Below are 16,983 nucleotides of genomic sequence, written 5' to 3'. Positions count from 1 at the left end.
GGGAAGCCGGTGGACGGGACTGAGCCGCGCTGCATGGAGGCTGGCGGGGCCGTGGCCGGTGCGGAGTGCCTCCCACCGCCCGCTCCCCGGCCGCGCTCCTCGGCCTCCGCGGAGTGCCCGCTCCCCCGGGGTACGCGGCCTGCGGGCTCAGTGCGCCTACCCTGCGGTCAGCACGGGCGGCCGCCGCAGAGTCTGGCGACTGGCAGGTCCCGGGGTAGCGAGAGGGACGCCAATTACCCCGAAGGCACGAGGACCTCGGGGGACCTGCCTCCTAGGAGGGTCCCGTCTGGATGACGTGACGCCCGCACGCGCACACGGGTTCCTTGGCGCAAGCCCCGCCCCGCGTTGCCCGGGGGACGGGGGCGTGGCTCCGCGCACGCGCACGGGTGGGGTGGGGCGTGCGCGGATTGGAGGATTGCTATGGTGGCGGGCGGGGCGCGCGGTTGGCGGGTAACGGCGCACGGCGGTGGGCAGGCCCCGCGGTGATGGACAGAGCGAGGCGCTCGACGATTGGCGGGATTCGGCGATGGGCGGGCAGGGCGCTCAGATTGGCGGATGCGGCGCGCGGCGGTGGGTGGGCCCGGGCGCGCGCGGAAAGGTGAGAGACGTCCGGAGTGGTCCCGGCGGTGTGGGGGCCCCTGGGCCGGGGCTGAGGGGCGTCTCGCGGACTCTGAGCCGGTCTGCGCTGTTCCCCTCGAGCGGGTGCGGGGCTGGGCCTGCGGATCTCCATCCGGGACTGCGGCCGGGTGCAGGGCCCCCCCCCCCCCCCCCCCCGTCTGCACGTTTGGGCTGAAAGTGAATCAGACCCGCCCCAGATCTGCCCGGTGGAAATCGGCACAGTCACCCACGGCGGTACCGGGAGGGAGAGGAGTCGGTGGGCCTCGTCCGGGTTGCGTGGCGGGGCCACTCTCGCGCGCACGGGGCAGCCCTGGGGCTCGGACGCCTGCAGCCGGGTCGGGCTGGGGCTGCGGCTGGGAGGGTCCGGCGCTGCACCTCTGCAGCCCCGAGAGGAACTTTCAAACGCACCGTGTTAGGAGGTGAATGCTGGGAGGAAACACCCCGAAGACGCGGAAGCGCAGGGAGGGCTGGGCAGGAGGAGGCGAGATGTGAGCCACGACGAGGGAGAGTGCGGGGCCCCTCGTGTGGGTGTGGGTTTGGGGGGACCCGGGCAGGGGCAGATCTTACAGGCCGCTGTAGGGACTGGGGTTTCGTTCAGAGCACAGGGCTGACACCTGCTTGTATTGTACAGTAATAGGCTTATGGGGCAGGTTGTCTGGCCTCACGCCCGAGATGGAGCAGGTGCTGGGGCGCTGGACGGGCAGAGGAATCCTTTGGGGCCTGTGGACTGGAGACCTGGTAGTTGCTCAGGTGGAGGTGGGGCAGGCAGGGGACAGGGCGGTTCGGAGAGCTCTCCGGGAGAAATGCCCAGCCTTCCCTCTGGGTGGGTGCAGGGTGAGACGCATCCAGCACAACCGTTTCCCGAGCAGCTCGGCCCTCTGGTGGGCTTGCAGCCTTCCCTCCCTCCCCAGGGCCTGTGGGTGCCCGGTGGTCAGCTCCGATGGTCAGCTGGGTGCAGACACACCAGGAGAGCAGCCCTGCGGGGGGCAGGGGTTGCAGGAGTGTCTGTGTGCTCACAGGGTCCACCTCCTTGGCCTGGAACACACCATGTTTGCCGAGCAGGCTGCCCAGAGGGCCCACACTCTGCTGTCCCCGCCGTCAGCCAGCAACGCCACCTTTGCCCGAGTGCCCGTGGCGACTTACACCAACTCCTCCCAGCCCTTCCGGCTCGGGGACCGCAGCTTTAGCCGTCAGTATGCCCACATCTATGCCACCCGCCTCCTCCAGATGAGGCCCTTCCTGGTAAGCCGGGCCCAGCAGCAGTGGGGTAAGTGCCTCCTCCCACCAGCCGGGAGGAACCTGGGCTTCAGCAACGCCTGAGACCGGGCAGAACTGGGACCTTCGTGTATCCCCTCCCCCAGGCCTGGGGAGAGCTACGGCTTTCAGCCTCAGAGTCTCCAGGTGCTGAAGGGGTTAAAGGCAGGTGTCACTACGGTTGGCCAGTGGCTGGTAACAGTGGTATTGCCCTGGCGTAGGGACATGTCTTCCTTGTCTTCAATGCAGGGGGCACCCACCTCCCTTGGAGGCGCCCACCACCCTGGAGGGGCCTGTTGTCACTGACCTCTCGACCTCTCTGCCCAGCCTCCGTGCCTGCTGTCTCGCTTTCCTACGTACGTGGCCTGGGCAATGCCCGTTTCTTCCTTGGTGGCCTCTCCTGCAGTTCAGTTATTCTTGGGGGTGAACCGAGACCCCCTTTCACATTTTGGGAGATGCTGCATTCTCCCATTGTCGCTGTGAGCGTGGCTGTCCGTGTAGTTTCCAGTTAACCTGTTACTGTTACTAAGCGGGCATTGTGTAGGTGAGACCCTGTCTTACTCGCTTTCCTGCCCCGGCACCAGGCGCGGGGCTCAGCCTGGCTGCACACTGGCCCCCAGGGAAGCTTTGGGAAGCGCTGTGCCCAGGCCCACCCCGCAGGCCAGTTGGATGACTGGTTTTATCAGCGGCTCCCAGCTGGATGGCCACATTCACGAAAGGCGTTCTGTTTTCTTTGCTGCAGGCAGTGTTTTTCCGCTTCGGCCACACAGTAAGGGTCTCCTTCCACTGGCTCCCAGGGGCCTCCTCACTTTCCTGGGAGCCCGGGCTCCCCCTCAGGCCCTGTGTCGCTGACACCTTTTAGATTCCTTACAGCAGCGCCCTCTCTGGTACCAGATTTCTCTTCCAGTCCCTCCTGCTGCTAACAACTCCCCAGAGATGGAACAGCCGCTTCATCCTGCTCACAGACTGGGGTCAGGAGCCCCGACAGTGGCCCCCAGTGCACGGGCCTCACTGGGCAGCATTGCTCCTCACGGGCCTGGCTCTCACGCTGGCCTCACCCTGAACACCTTCATGCGGCCTCCAGTGTGACCGGAGTCCTCTCTGGAGCCCAACCGGTGCCGGGAAGCGCCTCTCCGTTCCCCTGCTTCCTGAACAAGCGCCCTGTCTTGCCTGTGGCTCTCCCTTCTCCTGCTGAGGAGGCTCCGTCCAGCTTCCCTCGGGACCTCCGTGCGAATGTCACGTGCTTCCAGGGGCCACCTCAGCCATCAGGGCCTCCATTGCTGTCTCAGCTGCCGGGTGGCACTTGTCACAGTGGCTGTAGCTCTGCCTGGTGCTCAGAACATGTTGCTGAGCCTCTGTGCCTCGGTTTCCTCAGCCGCACGCACGATGGGGCTGTCAGGCCGGGGGAGCTCCATGCACAGGGCTCGGCATAGCGCCTGGGGGTGAATGCGGCTCTGGTGTTGGGGCGTTGGGGTCTGTGGTTCCCGTTGGCATCTGGCATTTGTGTCCGGTGTTGGCGCCCTCATCATCTTGTTCTGAACGACTTCTCCACCCCCGGGGGTCGATCTGTGCTATGCTCTTGGTTATTCCAGGCAGGAGGGGCTCGTGCTGCCGTCGGCTGAGCTGAGGAAGGGGCTGGTCCCACAGCCACATGATCCCGTCACCTCCGGATGGCGTTCTCCCCAGGCCTGGGGGCTGACGGGTTCAGGGGCCTTCGGGAACCTGCGCTCTTCCTCCCTCTGACCCCTGAGGACCAGCCTGTACTGTGCATCCTGATGGTCCCCGCGCTGTTCCCAGGGCCCCAGGCGCCTGAGTCCACGGGGAGCCGACGGGGTGGGTGGGGTGTGGTTTGATTGGCGGTGTCTCTGTTTTCAGAGGACGAAGCATTTGTGGCGCTCTCAGAAGAATCCAAACTCTTAAAGGAACGTGCCATATTTCTCAGACAGGGCTGTGTGGAGACGGGCACACCTGTCTAGGAGCCGTGCTCTAATGTCGGTGTGAACGAGGTGTGCCTGTCCGAGGGCCGGTGGCTGCTGTAACAACAGAGCCAAACACTGGGCAGCTTGAAGCACATTCATTCTGTCTGGAGGCCCGAGTCTGGGGTGCGGGCTGCACCCCTCAGAGGCTCCAAGGAGGTCCTTCCCGCCCCCGCCAGCTCCGTGACTGCTGGTGCTCCAGCTGTGGCCCTGTCCCCGCAGACGCACCCTCTGCCTGTTTGCTTCTCAGACGGCCCGTCCACACCCCGAGTCCCGTCCCCCTGGGCCAAGTGATCCTTTAGGTCTCGGGGGTCTTTGCCCTCAGTGGTCTCGCCCTCCGGCAGAGGCAGGGTCCCTGGGCGGCCTGTTTCCGCCCCTGTAGGGGGGTGGGTGCAGGAGGGCCGCCTGGTCTCTGAGCTCAGGTCTTGTGCCCAGGCAGTGGGGTCCGAGTGAAGAAGCTGTGTGAGCTGCAGCCCGGGGAGAAGTGCTGTGTGGTGGGGACTCTCTTCAAGGCCATGCCGCTTCAGCCCTCCATCCTGCGGGAGGTCAGCGAGGAGGTGAGCACACTTCCCTGGGGACAGTGGGCCGCTTGCCTCGGGGCTGGGCAGGGGGGCGATCTCGGTGAGCAAGCACGGGAGCCCTGGTGGACTCTGGCCCCGACCGCCTTCACTCTGCCTTCCAGCACAACCTGCTCCCCCAGCCCCCCCGGAGCAAGTACATCCACCCAGACGATGAGCTGGTCCTGGAAGATGAGTTGCAGCGAATCAGACTGGAAGGCACCATCGATGTGTCCAGGCTGGTCACAGGTGGGGAGTGGGGCGGGTGGCCTGTAGGGGTCAGTGCTCCTGCCTCTGCCCAAAGGCAGTGTCCCAGGAAGCAGGTCCTGACTGGGAACTCGGCCATCACGGCCGCGAAGTGGCAGGCCTGGCCGTGTGAGTGTGTGTGTGTGTGTGTGTATGTGAGAGAGTGTGTGAGTGTGTATGTGTGTGTGTGAGTGTGTGTGTGAGCGTGTATGTGTGTGTGAGCGTGTGAGTGTGTATGTGTGTGTGAGTGTGTATGTGTGAGTGTGTGTGTATGTGTGAGTATGTGTGAGTGTGAGTGTGAGTGTGCGAGTGAGTGATGGAGGAGGTGGTCCCTCGGCTCCCCTCCTGGGCCTGACACTGCCGCTCCCAGGGACGGTGCTGGCCGTGCTGGGCTCTGTGCGAGACGACGGCAAATTCTTGGTGGAGGACCATTGCTTCGCAGGGCTGGCTCCTCAGGCGCCTGCACCGCCCCTTGACCTGGACAGGTGAGCAGGTGCTTGGGGCCCCGTGCAGTGGTCCAGGGGAATCACGGTCCCTGGGCTCCATCTTCCTGCTCACCTGTGAAGGTGATGGGGCCGGGGGCACTTGTTTCCATGGCACCCAGAGCACCCTGACTTGTGCTGCAGGTTTGTGCTGCTGGTGTCCGGTCTGGGCCTGGGTGGCGGCGGGGGCGAGAGCCTGCTGGGCACCCAGCTGCTGGTGGACGTGGTGACGGGGCAGCTGGGGGACGAGGGGGAGCAGTGCAGTGCTGCCCACGTGTCCCGCGTCATCCTTGCTGGGAACCTCCTCAGCCACAGCACCCAGAGCAGAGATTCCATCAACAAGGTAGGGCACCACCTGCCCGCAGCAGCCCTCCTTCCCTGCGTCGGGCACAGGGTCTAGCAGTTCTCGTGGGCAGTGCCCAATAGCGATGCCGGGGCCACCTTTGCTCAGGGACCGTCCTGGCTCAGCCCCCGCCTTCTGTCCCCTGCCGGAGGGCTTTGCTCTGCTCCCAGCCCAGTGCCCCAGGCAGTAGCTAGGTGACCCTCTGATCTGAGACTCCCCTGGGCCTCACAGCCTATGGCTCTACTCCCAGGCCAAGTACCTGACCAAGAAAACCCAGGCCGCCAGCGTGGAGGCCGTCAAGATGCTGGACGAGATCCTCCTGCAGCTGAGTGTGAGCACCCGGGGCTGGCAGGGACGGGATTGGCACTGAGGCTGCGGCGGGCACCAGAAGGCAGGTGGCAAAGGGCATCGGGTGGGCAACAGGCTGCATGGTGGGTGCCGGCCCTGAAGCTCCCCCGCCCTGTGCCCTCCAGGCCTCGGTACCCGTGGACGTGATGCCAGGCGAGTTTGACCCAACGAACTACACACTCCCCCAGCAGCCCCTGCACCCCTGCATGTTCCCACTGGCCACCGCCTACTCTACGCTGCAGCTGGTGACCAACCCCTACCAGGCCACCATCGATGGAGTCAGGTAGCCAGCACAGCCCAACTGCAGCCTGACCCATGGCTTTGGTCTCCGTGGCACCAGGAGGGGAGGGTTGGGTCCAGGACTGCAGAGCCCACCTCGATCGGCCCCTTTCCTAAGGGTGGCTGGGAACGCCCCACGTGCGCCTGGTGAGCTCGGGCTGCCCGTGGGAGGAGTGCAGGTGTCAGATCCCCTTGCCCTGCAGGTTCCTGGGCACAGCGGGACAGAACGTGAGTGACATCTTCCGGTACAGCAGCATGGAGGACCACCTGGAGATCTTGGAGTGGACCCTGCGCGTCCGTCACATCAGCCCCACAGCCCCGGACACCCTGGGTAATGCCTGGGGCTCAGCTGTGTGGGGTGGGACCAGAGACCAGGGACGGCCCGGTGGCCCGTGATGCCCGGCGGCTTCCGCGTGGATTTGCACTTGCCGGCCTTGCCCCGGAGTGCGACGCCGTTCTAGGAGCTGCCCTGGAACCGCCCGCGCTCAGCTGTCGGCCCCCTTCTCCAGGTTGCTACCCTTTCTACAAAAGCGACCCGTTCATCTTTCTGGAGTGCCCGCACGTCTACTTTTGTGGCAACACCCCCAGCTTTGGCTCCAAAACCATCCGAGGTAAGCTTTCTCTTGTGGGCGCCCGCCGGGCTGTCACAGGACACGTTCATCTGGGGACCCGGCTCGTGGAAAAGCCTGCCTGGAGCCCGGGCCCCCTGGCGCTGGCTCACTGCGTGCCGACCGGGCGCTGAACGTGCGCGCCTGTGGCCGTGCCAGGGCTCCTCTCTGGTCGGCGTCACGCTAGCCTCTGACTTTTGGGGTGTCCTCGGCCCTTTCCATTTCTGGCCCAAAGCAGCTTGTGTCAGCACTCCCACGTGCCGACGGAGACTCCCGTGTCTCGTGGTGACTTCCCTTGGAGGCGGGCTCACCCAGAACCTAAAGTGGGTCCCCACGTGTCTCGTTTGCAGGCCCCGAGGACCAGACGGTGCTGTTGGTGGCTGTGCCGGACTTCAGTGCCACGCAGACAGCCTGCCTGGTGAACCTGCGCAGCCTGGCCTGCCAGCCCATCAGCTTCTCGGGCTTCGGGGCCGAGGACGACGTCCTGGGAGGCCTGGGTCTGGACCCCTGAGTCGTGGCGGCGGCCCTGCCCTGCTGTCAGCACAGAGCAGCTTGTCTGTAAATAAACCTGATGCTCACGGGTGATCTGGGTGGACCTGTGCTGCGCCCGCGCCCTCCTGTGGGGGAGCCCACACCGCGTGGGCCTCCGGCCCTTTCCCCCGCCGGTCAGGCCCGCGGTCAGGGACACCTGTGCCATGAGCGTGTTTATTAGTGTGGCCTGGGCAGCAGTTCACAAGGCTGCCCTGGGCTCGCCTCCAGCTCCGCCTGCAGGTCCCACCTCTCTGAGGCCGGGCAGTCCAGGAGCCTGGCAGACCTGGCTCGGAGGTGGTGGGCGTGTGTGTGCCACACCGGGGGGCCTTGGTGTGCTGATGGCTGCCGAGCGGGCCCAGCGATGTGACCCTGGCATGGGCTCCAGCGTTTCTGACCTGTCCTCAGAAGTCCCCGAAGTTCACCGTGTAGGTCTCCGCGGTGGTGAAGGGGAGCTCCGGGCCTGCGGCCCCCTCCCCCTCCTCCTCCTCCTCCTCCTCCACGGGCCCCCACTCAGTCCCAAACTCCTCAGTCCCCAACTCTGTCACCACCTCCGTGTAGGTCTCCGTCTCAGACTCCCCCCAGTCCGCCGTGGGCTCAGGTGGAAAGCCCCAGGGCCCCAGGGTGGAGTTGGGGACGGAGGAGGGGGCAAGGGAGGGGGTGGGGAGCAGCATGGGGGGCAGCGTAGGGGTGGTGGCTGGGCCCGCTGTGGCGTTGAGGCGGCGAAGCCGCATCTGTTCACGCATGCGCAGCCGGTGCTGCAGGCGGCGTTGCTGCAGGCGCCGCTGCTGGGGGGTCATAGGGCGTGAAGGGTCGATGCGCGGGATGGGCCGGTTCCCGTTCATGGCCAGGATCTCCCGGATGCGCTTCCAGTTGGAGCGCGCCAGGACGAAGTTGCACTGGGTGGCCCCGATGTCGTAGTCCACGTTGCAGGTCTTGGCGCTGGGCGTGTAGCCCTCCGCCTGGGCGGTCACGCGGTACTCCCCGGGGTTCAGGATGCGCCAGTAATCGCCGCCAGGGGCTGCAGGGGAAGGTGGGTTCAGCTGCTGGAGGGTACCCCACCCAGGCCCCAGGCCCCTCTGCTGGGCAGACCCCAGCGTCTGGAGGCACCCCGAGGAGCGGGGCCTGGGCAGGCCCAGGCTCACCTGCCGGGACCAACACAGATTGGGCCCCCACCTTGGGAAGGGGGGTAGAGGTTACAAGCAGGTACCTGTCTTCACACCGTGGTTAATGCCACTCACGGAGATGGTGGCATTGGCAATAGGGATGCCCTGTTCATCCGTCACAACCCCCTTGATGCCGCGGTGAACCTGCGGGAAGGGGTGAGGGGGGTGTCCACAGGCTGACCTGCGGCCTGCGCCCCTGCCCTGTCCAGGCCCCTCTGGGTGGGAGTCCCAGGCCCCAGGCCCCAGGCCCCAGCCCTTCCCAGCCTCCCAGCCCCACCTGCTCCATGAAGGTGAGCAGGGCTTCCTTGTTGTTCTCCCACTCGCGGGGCAGCTCGCTCTCGTGGGGGAACTTGTCGCAGCCCAGGTAGATGGAGAGCTCCAGGCAGTTGGTGTGCAGGTAACTGAAGTCATTGATGGCTGGTGGGAGCAGACAGAACCCAGTCACCCTCACCCCGCCCCACACGCCCCACCGCCCGCTCCAGTCGACTCACTCCCGGATCTGGGGTTCCACTTGGCCCCGTTGACGATGCCCATGCCCCCGGTGTGGTCTTGCGCTTGGCACCCGCCCCGGTAGGGCTCGGTCATGGTGAGGTGGGTGGAGGCGAAGGAGATGGCCAGCCAGCGGAAGATGGCATGGTCTGGAGTCTCCTGGGCCTCAGACACCTCGTCCTGGTCCTCTCCGCGGGCGGCCGCCAGGGCTGCGGCCATCAGCTGCTCCTGGCTGGGCGTGCGGGCCATGTCATAGGGGTAGGACACGAGCCGCTCGCCGCCATTCAGGTTCGCCCCCAGCACGAACGGGTTCTTCTCCATCCAGGCGATGATGGCACGGACCTCCGTGGACACCTGGGGGCGGCTCCGAGTGAGGTCTGGGCCACGGCGTCCACCGCCCTCCGTGGAGACCTGTGCCGGCCCTCCTGCCCCTGTCCCCCCAAAGCCCTGCAGCCAGTGCCCCAGCTACCCCCCTGACCCTACTGGCCAGGCGGCGGCCTCACCGTGGCATCCGGGGAGAGGTAGCGCTCGGGGATGGGCAGGTTGTTGTTGGGAACCCGGTAAGGGACCCACTTCCTCTCCTCCGCTCCCCAGAGCACGGAGTTGAGGTCTGGGAAGTCCTCGTAGATGTCGAAGCCCTCCTCGGTCCACAGCCCCAGTGCCCAGTTCCCGAACTCGGAGCCCTGGGCGCGGGGGTGGGGTGTCAGCAATTGGTGGTCCAGACCTGCCCCATGCCATCCCTGCCCACCCAGCCTGCCCCCAGCCCCCACCCCCCGCCTGCCCCTGCACCCACCATCTGCGCTGCCACCTCATAGCCATCGGGGTTCAGCGAGGGCACCAGGTGGATGCGCGTGTCATGGACCAGGCTGCGCACGCGGGGGTTCCCGTCGCGGTACTCGCGGCACAGGTACTGCATGAGCAGCAGCAGCAGCTCGCGGCCCAGGACCTCATTGCCGTGGATGCCGGCTGTGTAGCGGAACTCCGGCTCCCCTGCAAGGGCAGGGCCTCAGCAGCCACTCGGCCCACCGAGGGGGCGTGGCCGCCGAGGAGGAGCAAGCTGCCCTCACCCCGAGGGCTGGGGAGCTGAGGCTTGTGGGGCCCAGCGAGAGGGGTTCCGAGGGCAGGCAGAGGGGAGCTGTAGTGCAGGGCCTTGCCTCTAATCTGTGGGAGGCCAGGCTCAGGGGGCTATGGGGGCCTCACCCAGCTCATGGTCCCCAGGGTTGTCGGAGATCTCCATGGCGTAGATCTTGAGCCCGCGTGAGCTCTTTCCCAGGCTGTAGGTGCGGGTGATCGTGGGGCACTCCTCGTTCACCACCTTCATCAGCTGGGCACGGGAGAGGACCCGTCACACAGCCCAGCACCCACCTCCCCAGGGACCATGGCCCCTGCATCGCCCATCTGCTTCCTGAGAAGGCCTCTGTAGTAGGCACGGCCCCTGCAGGGAGCCCGGCCCTCAGGTGCTAGTGTGGGGTGGAGGGTTCCTCCTTCCTGAGGCGAGGGCCAGCCCACCTCCCCCAGGGGGCCGTGTTGGGGAGGGGAGCAAAACGGAGCTCCAACACAAGACCCTGAGAGCCAGGAGCCTGAGCTCTGGACAGGACCCCGTGCCCTGGGACGAGCACCCACCTGGCGCATGTCCTTGTAGCTGTGGTGCCGGAAGTCCAGGTCGTCGGTGGTGACCACCTCATTCTTTGCATAGTAGCTGTGGACAGCTGCAAGGTGAACAGGCAGGGCCCTGAGCTGGTCAGCTGTCAGCCCAGCCCCGGTCCTCCAGCCGCCCCTCCAAGCCCCTGCCCCCGCCTGCACTCACGGGACACGGGGCAGCCCAGCACCTCTAGGCGCATGCACAGGCTGCCATTCCAGGTGAGGGGGTACACACGGATGAAACGGGCTACCACTGGCTCCGGGAGCTCGCTCAGAACGGGCGTGTCCTTGTCCACGTTCCCGTGGAAGGTCTGGGGAGAGGCAGGCCTCAGAGCAGCACCCCATGCTGGGCCAGGCCCACCTGAGGCCCAGATGCCGGGAGCGAGCAGAGGGCTCAGGTACCCACCATTTCCTCGTAGCCGTTGGTGTACATCCTCCATGTCTGGCTGTCGTTGCTGAAGCCCACGAAGAAGGAGGTCACGAAGTCGTCACTGGGGAGCGACAGTGGTCAGTGGCCAGGGCAAGGCTGGTCTCCGGCCTGGTCTCGGCCGCCAGATGGCTGAGGCCCCTCTCCCGGGCCCAAGCACTTAAGAGCTGGCAGGGGTGTGTAGTGCGCTGCGTGGCCATGGACACACCATGGACACGCCATGGCCACGCAGGGGGCTCAGGCCCGGGGGCCCACAGGAGTGTCTGCAGTGGGACGGAGGTGGGCCTGGGCTCCCCACCCCCGAGCGCCTGTGAGCGACGTACTGGACGCTGGAGTCGCGGCCCTGGGTGATGACGCCTGTGAACCTGGTGGTCCTCCTGGTGTCCACCTCGATCCATTGGTTCTGAGCGTCGTCCTCGGCACACCACGCCCCGTCATAGTAGTCGTCCTCAACGGCACCGGCCTGCCGAGCAGCGGGAGGCTGAGCGGGTGGAGGAGCCGGCCGGCCGGGAGAGGGGCCCTTCCCAGCACCCACCTGCATGTTGAGCCGGCCCCGCTGGGCGCCCAGGCCGTGGCGCAGCATGGAGGAGGCTCGAATCTGGTTGTCCTCGATGTGGTGCGACTCCATCCCGATGGGGGGGCACTCTGAAGACAGACCCCAGGCTGGTGGCCCGTGGCTCCACTCCTCCCTCCACCCAACTCAGAACTGAGGACCCCAGAGCCCTCTCCCCTCACATCGGGGAGCCAGTCGGGGCAGCTCCACCCAGGCTGTGCTCCCGGCCCGGCCCCGGCCTTCCCGAGAACAGGCTGATGACGCCCCGCTCCAGAGGCCATGGCGCACAGGACATCACGGGACAGCCGCCCCGGGGCCCAGCCACCCCCGGCCTCACCCACTCAGGCGTCTGCACACCTGCCTGTGCCATGAGCTCTGTGCCCTGGGTTGGGCCTGGGTAGAGCCACTCCAGGCCCCAAGAACTTAGGAGCAGGAAAGGGCTCTGGAGGCCTGGAGCGATGGCAGGGAGACCAGGTTGGGGACCCACGTGTGCCCTTGGGGGGGTCGCGTGTCCCAGGCCGGCCATGCACACCCTGCGCCCACACTCCTAGGCCCTTACTCACTGATTTTCTCTGCTGGAGCCCACTCTTCCTCCTCGCCCTTCCGGGGCCCTGAGCACAACAAGAGAGAACTGGGTGCCGAGGGTCCTGGGGCACCAGGAGCCCAGAGTTCTGCCACCAGGACCTGGCCGTGTGGGCCCAACCCCAGCCCCAGCCATACCTTTGTGGTCCTTGCCTTTCTCCAGCGTCCACTTGTCATCGGTCTCCTCCTGCTTGGGGCTGCTGCCCTCCTTTTTGGGTTTCTCTGAAAAGTGGAAGGTGGGAGGACCTGTCCCTCAGCCCCAGGCTTCACCAGGCTTGTTGGGGCGGCAGGCTGAGCTGAGAAGGTAGGTGGAGGTGGGCGGGGTGGGGGTGGGGTGGGGGCAGCCTGATTCCACTCACTCAGCTCCTCCTTCTCTTCGTCAGTCTCCAGCTCAGAGTCAGGCTTCCGGGGGCTGGGAGGCCGGAAGTAATAGTCCACTGGGGGAGGGAGAGCCCTGCTGAGATGGCTAGCTGCTGCTCCCAGGACCCCCCAGCTACTCCCAGGACCCCCCAGCTACTCCCAGGGCCTCCAGCTACTTCCAGGGTCCCCCAGCTACTCCTAGGACCCCCCAGCTACTCCCAGGGCCCCCCAGCTACTTCCAAGACCCCCCAGCTACTCCTAGGGCCCCCCAGCTACTCCCAGGACCCCCCCCCAGCTACTCCCAGGGCCCCCCAGCTACTCCCAGGGCCCCCCAGCTACTCGCAGGGCGCACAGTGGAGCAGGCAGGACCGGCCCCGGGCGCCCACCACGATGAGGAAGTGGGGTCAGTGGGCCTTGAAGAATCCACACAGGCCCAGAGGAGGGGGGGTCCTCTTGGACCGAGAGGCCACCTGGGCTCAGTTGGGGCCAGAAACCCCAGGAAGTCAGCAGCCCCACCCAGCAGGGCTCGGCCTGGGGAAAGGGGGGCTGTGGGGCAGGGAGTGGGAGCCTCGAGTGACAAGTGGCTCCAGTGATCAGGAGGGTGAGTTACGAGGGCTGAGCTGGGCCAAGGGGTGGAGGGTGGATGGGACAGGACAAGGACCTGCTAGGCCTGCAGCCAGGGAGGGAGTCACCCCAGGGGACAGGGAGCGGAGGGAGGGGTGCAGAGGGCAGGAGAGGTGGGGCAGGAAGAAGAGCAGTCAGGAACCAGGAAGGGGTCCAGGGGAGGCCTCGCCTGAGCAAGGAGAGGAAGGAGGGCAGCAAGGCTGGTGGCTCGGGACGGCGGGTCACTGCCTCCCAGCTGGCCTCGGGCACTCACTGTCGTCATAGTCGGGAATCACGTAGCCGTCCCCATAGTCGGGGGGCAGAAGGGGCTTCACAGGCGGCTCTGTGGAGAGGGGGAGGCAGTGGGCACCGAGCTCCTGGGAGGACTTCCCCCGCCCCCCTGCCCCATCCTACCGATCCTCTCCTTCTCCTCTGGGGCCTCGACCCCCTGCCCTGGGGGCTCGGCCTTCTCCTCGGGGTGCTCGAGCCAGGGTTTCTCGGGCCTCCTCCTGCTGGGGGGCGGTCTGGGCTGCTTCTGGCGCCGGATGTACTCGACTGGGGGAGAGGGTGGGCTGAGCGGGCGGAGGCAGCAGGGCTGGGAGGGGTCCCGGGGGGATCATCTGTGGACGCCCAGGGCAGGGGTCTGGATCTGGATGGGGACGTGGGGCCAGTGGTGGCTGGACAGCTGGGTCCTACTCACAGTCCTCGTAGTCCTCCCTCTCTATCTGGTCGTTGTAGTCCAGGGTGGGCTGCTCCGGCTCCTCCTCCGGCTCTGGGAGGAGACAGGAGCGCTGCCCCATTGAAGACACTCACTGACGCCCCCACCGGCCCCTGGCAGCCCAGCAAGCCCAGTGGTCGGTCTCCCACTCACCAGGGTGGTGCTCCACAGGGGTCTCTCCTCCGGGACCTGGCCAGGGGCCTGGGAGGGCCCCACCTGCAACACAAACCCAGCGCAGTAGACGGAGGCCTGGGAGCTCTGCCCTCAGCACCCTGCTGGCATTCCCAGGGCGATGGCTGGGTGGTAACCTGGGAGCCCAGCAACACACAAGGGGTGGCTCTGAGTGGGATCCAGGGGACAGATCCCAGGACAGTGGAGAGCAAACCCCCAGCGAGGCCATCAAGCCCCCACCCAGCAACCTGAGAGAGCTCCATCCCAACTGTGGGGGCCCTGAGGGTCTGCAGGAAGCAGGGGCCCAGGACCCACCAGGGACCCCCTCACCCCTCGCTCCCCGCAGCCCAGCAGGGCAGAGCCCAGCACCCGGAAGAGCTGACACACACCTTCCTCCTGCGGCGGCTCCTTGGGGCTGGGGCTGAGGGGCGGGGGCCGTGGCCACCACGGGGCTTCTGAGGGGGTCGGGGTCGGGGGCCTCTTCCCGGCCAGGGGCCGCTTGGTGGCCTTGGGTGGCTTCTCCTTGGGCTTCTTAGTGGTTTTGGGTGGCTTCTCCTTGGGCCTCTTAGTGGCCTTGGGTGGCTTCTCCTTCGGCTTCTTAGTGGTTTTGGGTGGCTTCTCCTTCGGCCTCTTGGTGGTTTTGGGTGGCCTGGGGGATCCCTCTACCAGCTTCCTGGCCGCCTTGGGGCCTTTGTCCTTCTTCCCTTTCTTTCCTTTGTCTTTGGTCTTTTCTGGAGGTGCTGACCAAGATGCAGATGTAGGGCTCATCAACGGAGAAGCCACTCTGTGCCCCTGGGCCCCCCCACAACCCTAACGCTCCTGTTTACCCGTTTCCCAGGTCAGATGGGAGATGACGTCACCTGCCCCGTGACAGAACCCAGGTTCTGTCTGCAAGACTGCTGTCAGCACATCCTGGCTCAGGGCGCACACCCACCCTCACCGTGCTGGCTCCGCTCCCATGAGCAGGCCCTCGTCCTCCCACCGGTCACAAAGCCCTTCCCAGTACGTCCCCTCGGCCAGTCAGGGAGTGCTGTTCTGTGCTGGACAGAGAAAGCGCCAGGTGACTAAGCCCTCCAGGTCTGAGGGGGGGGGGGCACCCCAGTCTCAAGGGGGAGGCAGTCTCCTCCCTGCCAAGTGCCACCAAAACGAAGGGCATGGTGGGTGTGAGGGCACTGCTGGGCCTCAGGTGCGCTCTCAGGGGCAAGAAGAGCTTCCAAGGTACGGGGCACCTGTGGCAACGCCCTATGAGAAGTGCGGGCGGGGTGGTTGGAACCATAACCGACAGGGGGTCTGGGCCACACAGAGGACAGTCAGCAGCTGCGTGGGGGTGGGGCAGGGGCCTGTATGCTGTTGAGAGTTCAAAGGGGGTTGGGGGCCAAGGGGTGAAACACAGGAAAATGCACAGAATGAGACTTTGGGGAGAAACAGGGCGGTCCCCAGCATCCCCCAAGCCTGGAATGTGAGCTGGAGGTGGGGGAGGCTCAGGGGATCCCAGGACCGCCCCCTACAGGGGTAGGAGCTAGAGTGGGGGCGGAGGCTGCTGAGCTCAGGACGGAGAGGGGCTGGTCTCCTGGAAGAGAGACCAGCAAGACCTTGCCACCCTCCCAAAGGCACACAAGCAGCTAAGATTTATCGACCACTGATTGCGCAAGAGGCCAAAGGAATGCCTTGGGGATGCATCATCTGACTGAGTGCGCCCAGTGAGCCCTGCGGGAGCGTCTTCCCCGCCTCTGAGCTCTGGGGGTGGGGGCCAGGCAGGAGGGTGCGGGCACCCTCCAGGGTCTGCTGAGTCTGGGACGCTGGCGGGGCCAGGAGCAGTGTGTGCCTTACAGAGGCTGAGGGCCCCACTGGGAGAGCAGGCGAGTCACAGAGCAGACTGGGGCGGGCAGCAAAGTCCCCTGTGGTCCAGGCCTGGCCTCCCGGGTGGCTGGGAGGTGGGGACGAGGTGCCGGGCCGATCAGAGCTGCGGGCCAGCAGACCTGCCGCATGCGTCTGGTGCCCAAAGGGCTACAGGCCAGCGCCGGCCGCGGCCTGGCACGGAGTCCCCAGACATCTGGGCAGTCCCGTGCTTTACAGAACCGTTCCTCACGCCAGGCGGCCGGACAGCAGCCAGCCCTGAGGAGGCCGCCAGTCCCACCTGAGGCACGGGGTGCCAGGGCCCCCATCCCGCCAGAGGCACCCCTGTGCGGGCACTTACCCTCTCCGTCCACCCCGGGGCGCGCCCCCTTGTCCCCGGCCTGGGCTTTGCGGAGGCGCAGGGTGGGCTCAGGAGGCGGCGGCTCCAGGCCGCCCTCGTCCTCCCGCGGCCCGGGCTCCAGCTCCGACAGGAAGCCCTCGAGGAACTCCTCGATCTCGTCGTCCGTCAGCACCGTCTGCGGGCGCCCCCCGGGCAACAGCGCCAGCAGCGCCAGCAGCGCCAGCAGGGGCGCCCCGCGCACCGCCGCCATGGCGCGCACGCCTGGGGGACCGGGGGCGGGGGCCGGGCGTGGATGGGGAGGGGGCGTGGATGGGAGGGGGCGTGGGGGCTCCGGGGTGGAGCGCGGGAGGAATCCGGGATGAGATGCGCGAGGAATCCGGGGTGCGATGCGGGGGCTCCGGCCCGGCAGTGGCGCGTGGGCCGGTCGGGACGCGGGCGAGGCGGGGGACTCCGAGGCGCTGGTCCGGCGGAAAGCTCGGCCCGCGTGGCGCGCTCTGGCGCGGACCGCCCTCTCCAAAGCTCCGGCGGCGGCCTGGGCGGGGGCGTCGAGGCTTCCGGAACCGGCTCCCCAACCCCTGGGGTAGGAGGAGGAGCCGGGCCTGGATGGAGGGGCTGCGGGGCGGGGCGGGGGGGTGGGGTGGGGGGGCGCTAGCGGTCCGGGCGCAGCGTGCTTGGCGCTTCCCGGAGCGGGATGGGGGCGGCGTCCCGGGCTGGAGGCCTGCACCTCGGCCGCAGGGCCTGCGGGAAGGGCGGTTGGAGTGGATGGGAGGTCCCGCGGGTGCGGGACCAGGGAGCTGACGTCCCTGTCCGGCTACGTCGCCAGGTACCACCGCGCCC

General features: G+C 66.9%; 2 protein-coding genes across 4 annotated transcripts; one reads left to right on the top strand and one right to left on the bottom strand.

The window, feature by feature from the left end:
• The first annotated feature begins 501 nt into the window (after positions 1 to 501).
• POLD2 (DNA polymerase delta 2, accessory subunit) lies at positions 502 to 7,357 on the top strand. 3 transcript variants are annotated; one of them, XM_079785937.1, is made up of 11 exons: positions 502 to 598; positions 1,638 to 1,885; positions 4,284 to 4,405; positions 4,531 to 4,654; positions 5,022 to 5,136; positions 5,278 to 5,476; positions 5,727 to 5,807; positions 5,950 to 6,107; positions 6,307 to 6,434; positions 6,613 to 6,714; positions 7,062 to 7,357. In XM_079785937.1, exons 2-11 carry the CDS (start codon positions 1,666 to 1,668, stop codon positions 7,220 to 7,222), a joined length of 1,410 nt encoding a protein of 469 aa, XP_079642063.1. In that variant the 5' UTR covers positions 502 to 598; positions 1,638 to 1,665; the 3' UTR covers positions 7,223 to 7,357. The 3 variants fall into 3 exon arrangements, with proteins under 3 accessions (XP_079642063.1, XP_079642064.1, XP_079642065.1); XM_079785938.1 differs by lacking the exon at positions 502 to 598 and adding an exon at positions 920 to 1,037; XM_079785939.1 differs by lacking the exon at positions 502 to 598 and adding an exon at positions 1,145 to 1,356.
• Positions 7,358 to 7,402: 45 nt separating this feature from the next.
• On the bottom strand, positions 7,403 to 16,709 carry AEBP1 (AE binding protein 1). The gene is made up of 21 exons (XM_079785936.1): positions 16,147 to 16,709; positions 14,339 to 14,689; positions 13,932 to 13,994; positions 13,761 to 13,832; positions 13,475 to 13,615; positions 13,335 to 13,403; positions 12,457 to 12,534; positions 12,236 to 12,319; positions 12,079 to 12,126; positions 11,498 to 11,607; positions 11,286 to 11,425; positions 10,942 to 11,026; positions 10,702 to 10,846; positions 10,518 to 10,603; positions 10,095 to 10,218; positions 9,688 to 9,884; positions 9,398 to 9,577; positions 8,897 to 9,248; positions 8,683 to 8,822; positions 8,450 to 8,549; positions 7,403 to 8,260 (listed from the first exon to the last, which is right to left on the bottom strand). The coding sequence occupies exons 1-21, from the start codon at positions 16,394 to 16,396 to the stop codon at positions 7,644 to 7,646; spliced, it is 3,432 nt and encodes a 1,143-aa protein (XP_079642062.1). The 5' UTR covers positions 16,397 to 16,709; the 3' UTR covers positions 7,403 to 7,643.
• Positions 16,710 to 16,983: the final 274 nt, after the last annotated feature.

Source organism: Cnephaeus nilssonii (genome assembly GCF_951640355.1).
Source record: "Cnephaeus nilssonii genome assembly, chromosome: 12".
Classification (NCBI taxonomy): domain Eukaryota; kingdom Metazoa; phylum Chordata; class Mammalia; order Chiroptera; family Vespertilionidae; genus Cnephaeus; species Cnephaeus nilssonii.
This window is presented reverse-complemented; position numbering and strand designations above follow the sequence as displayed.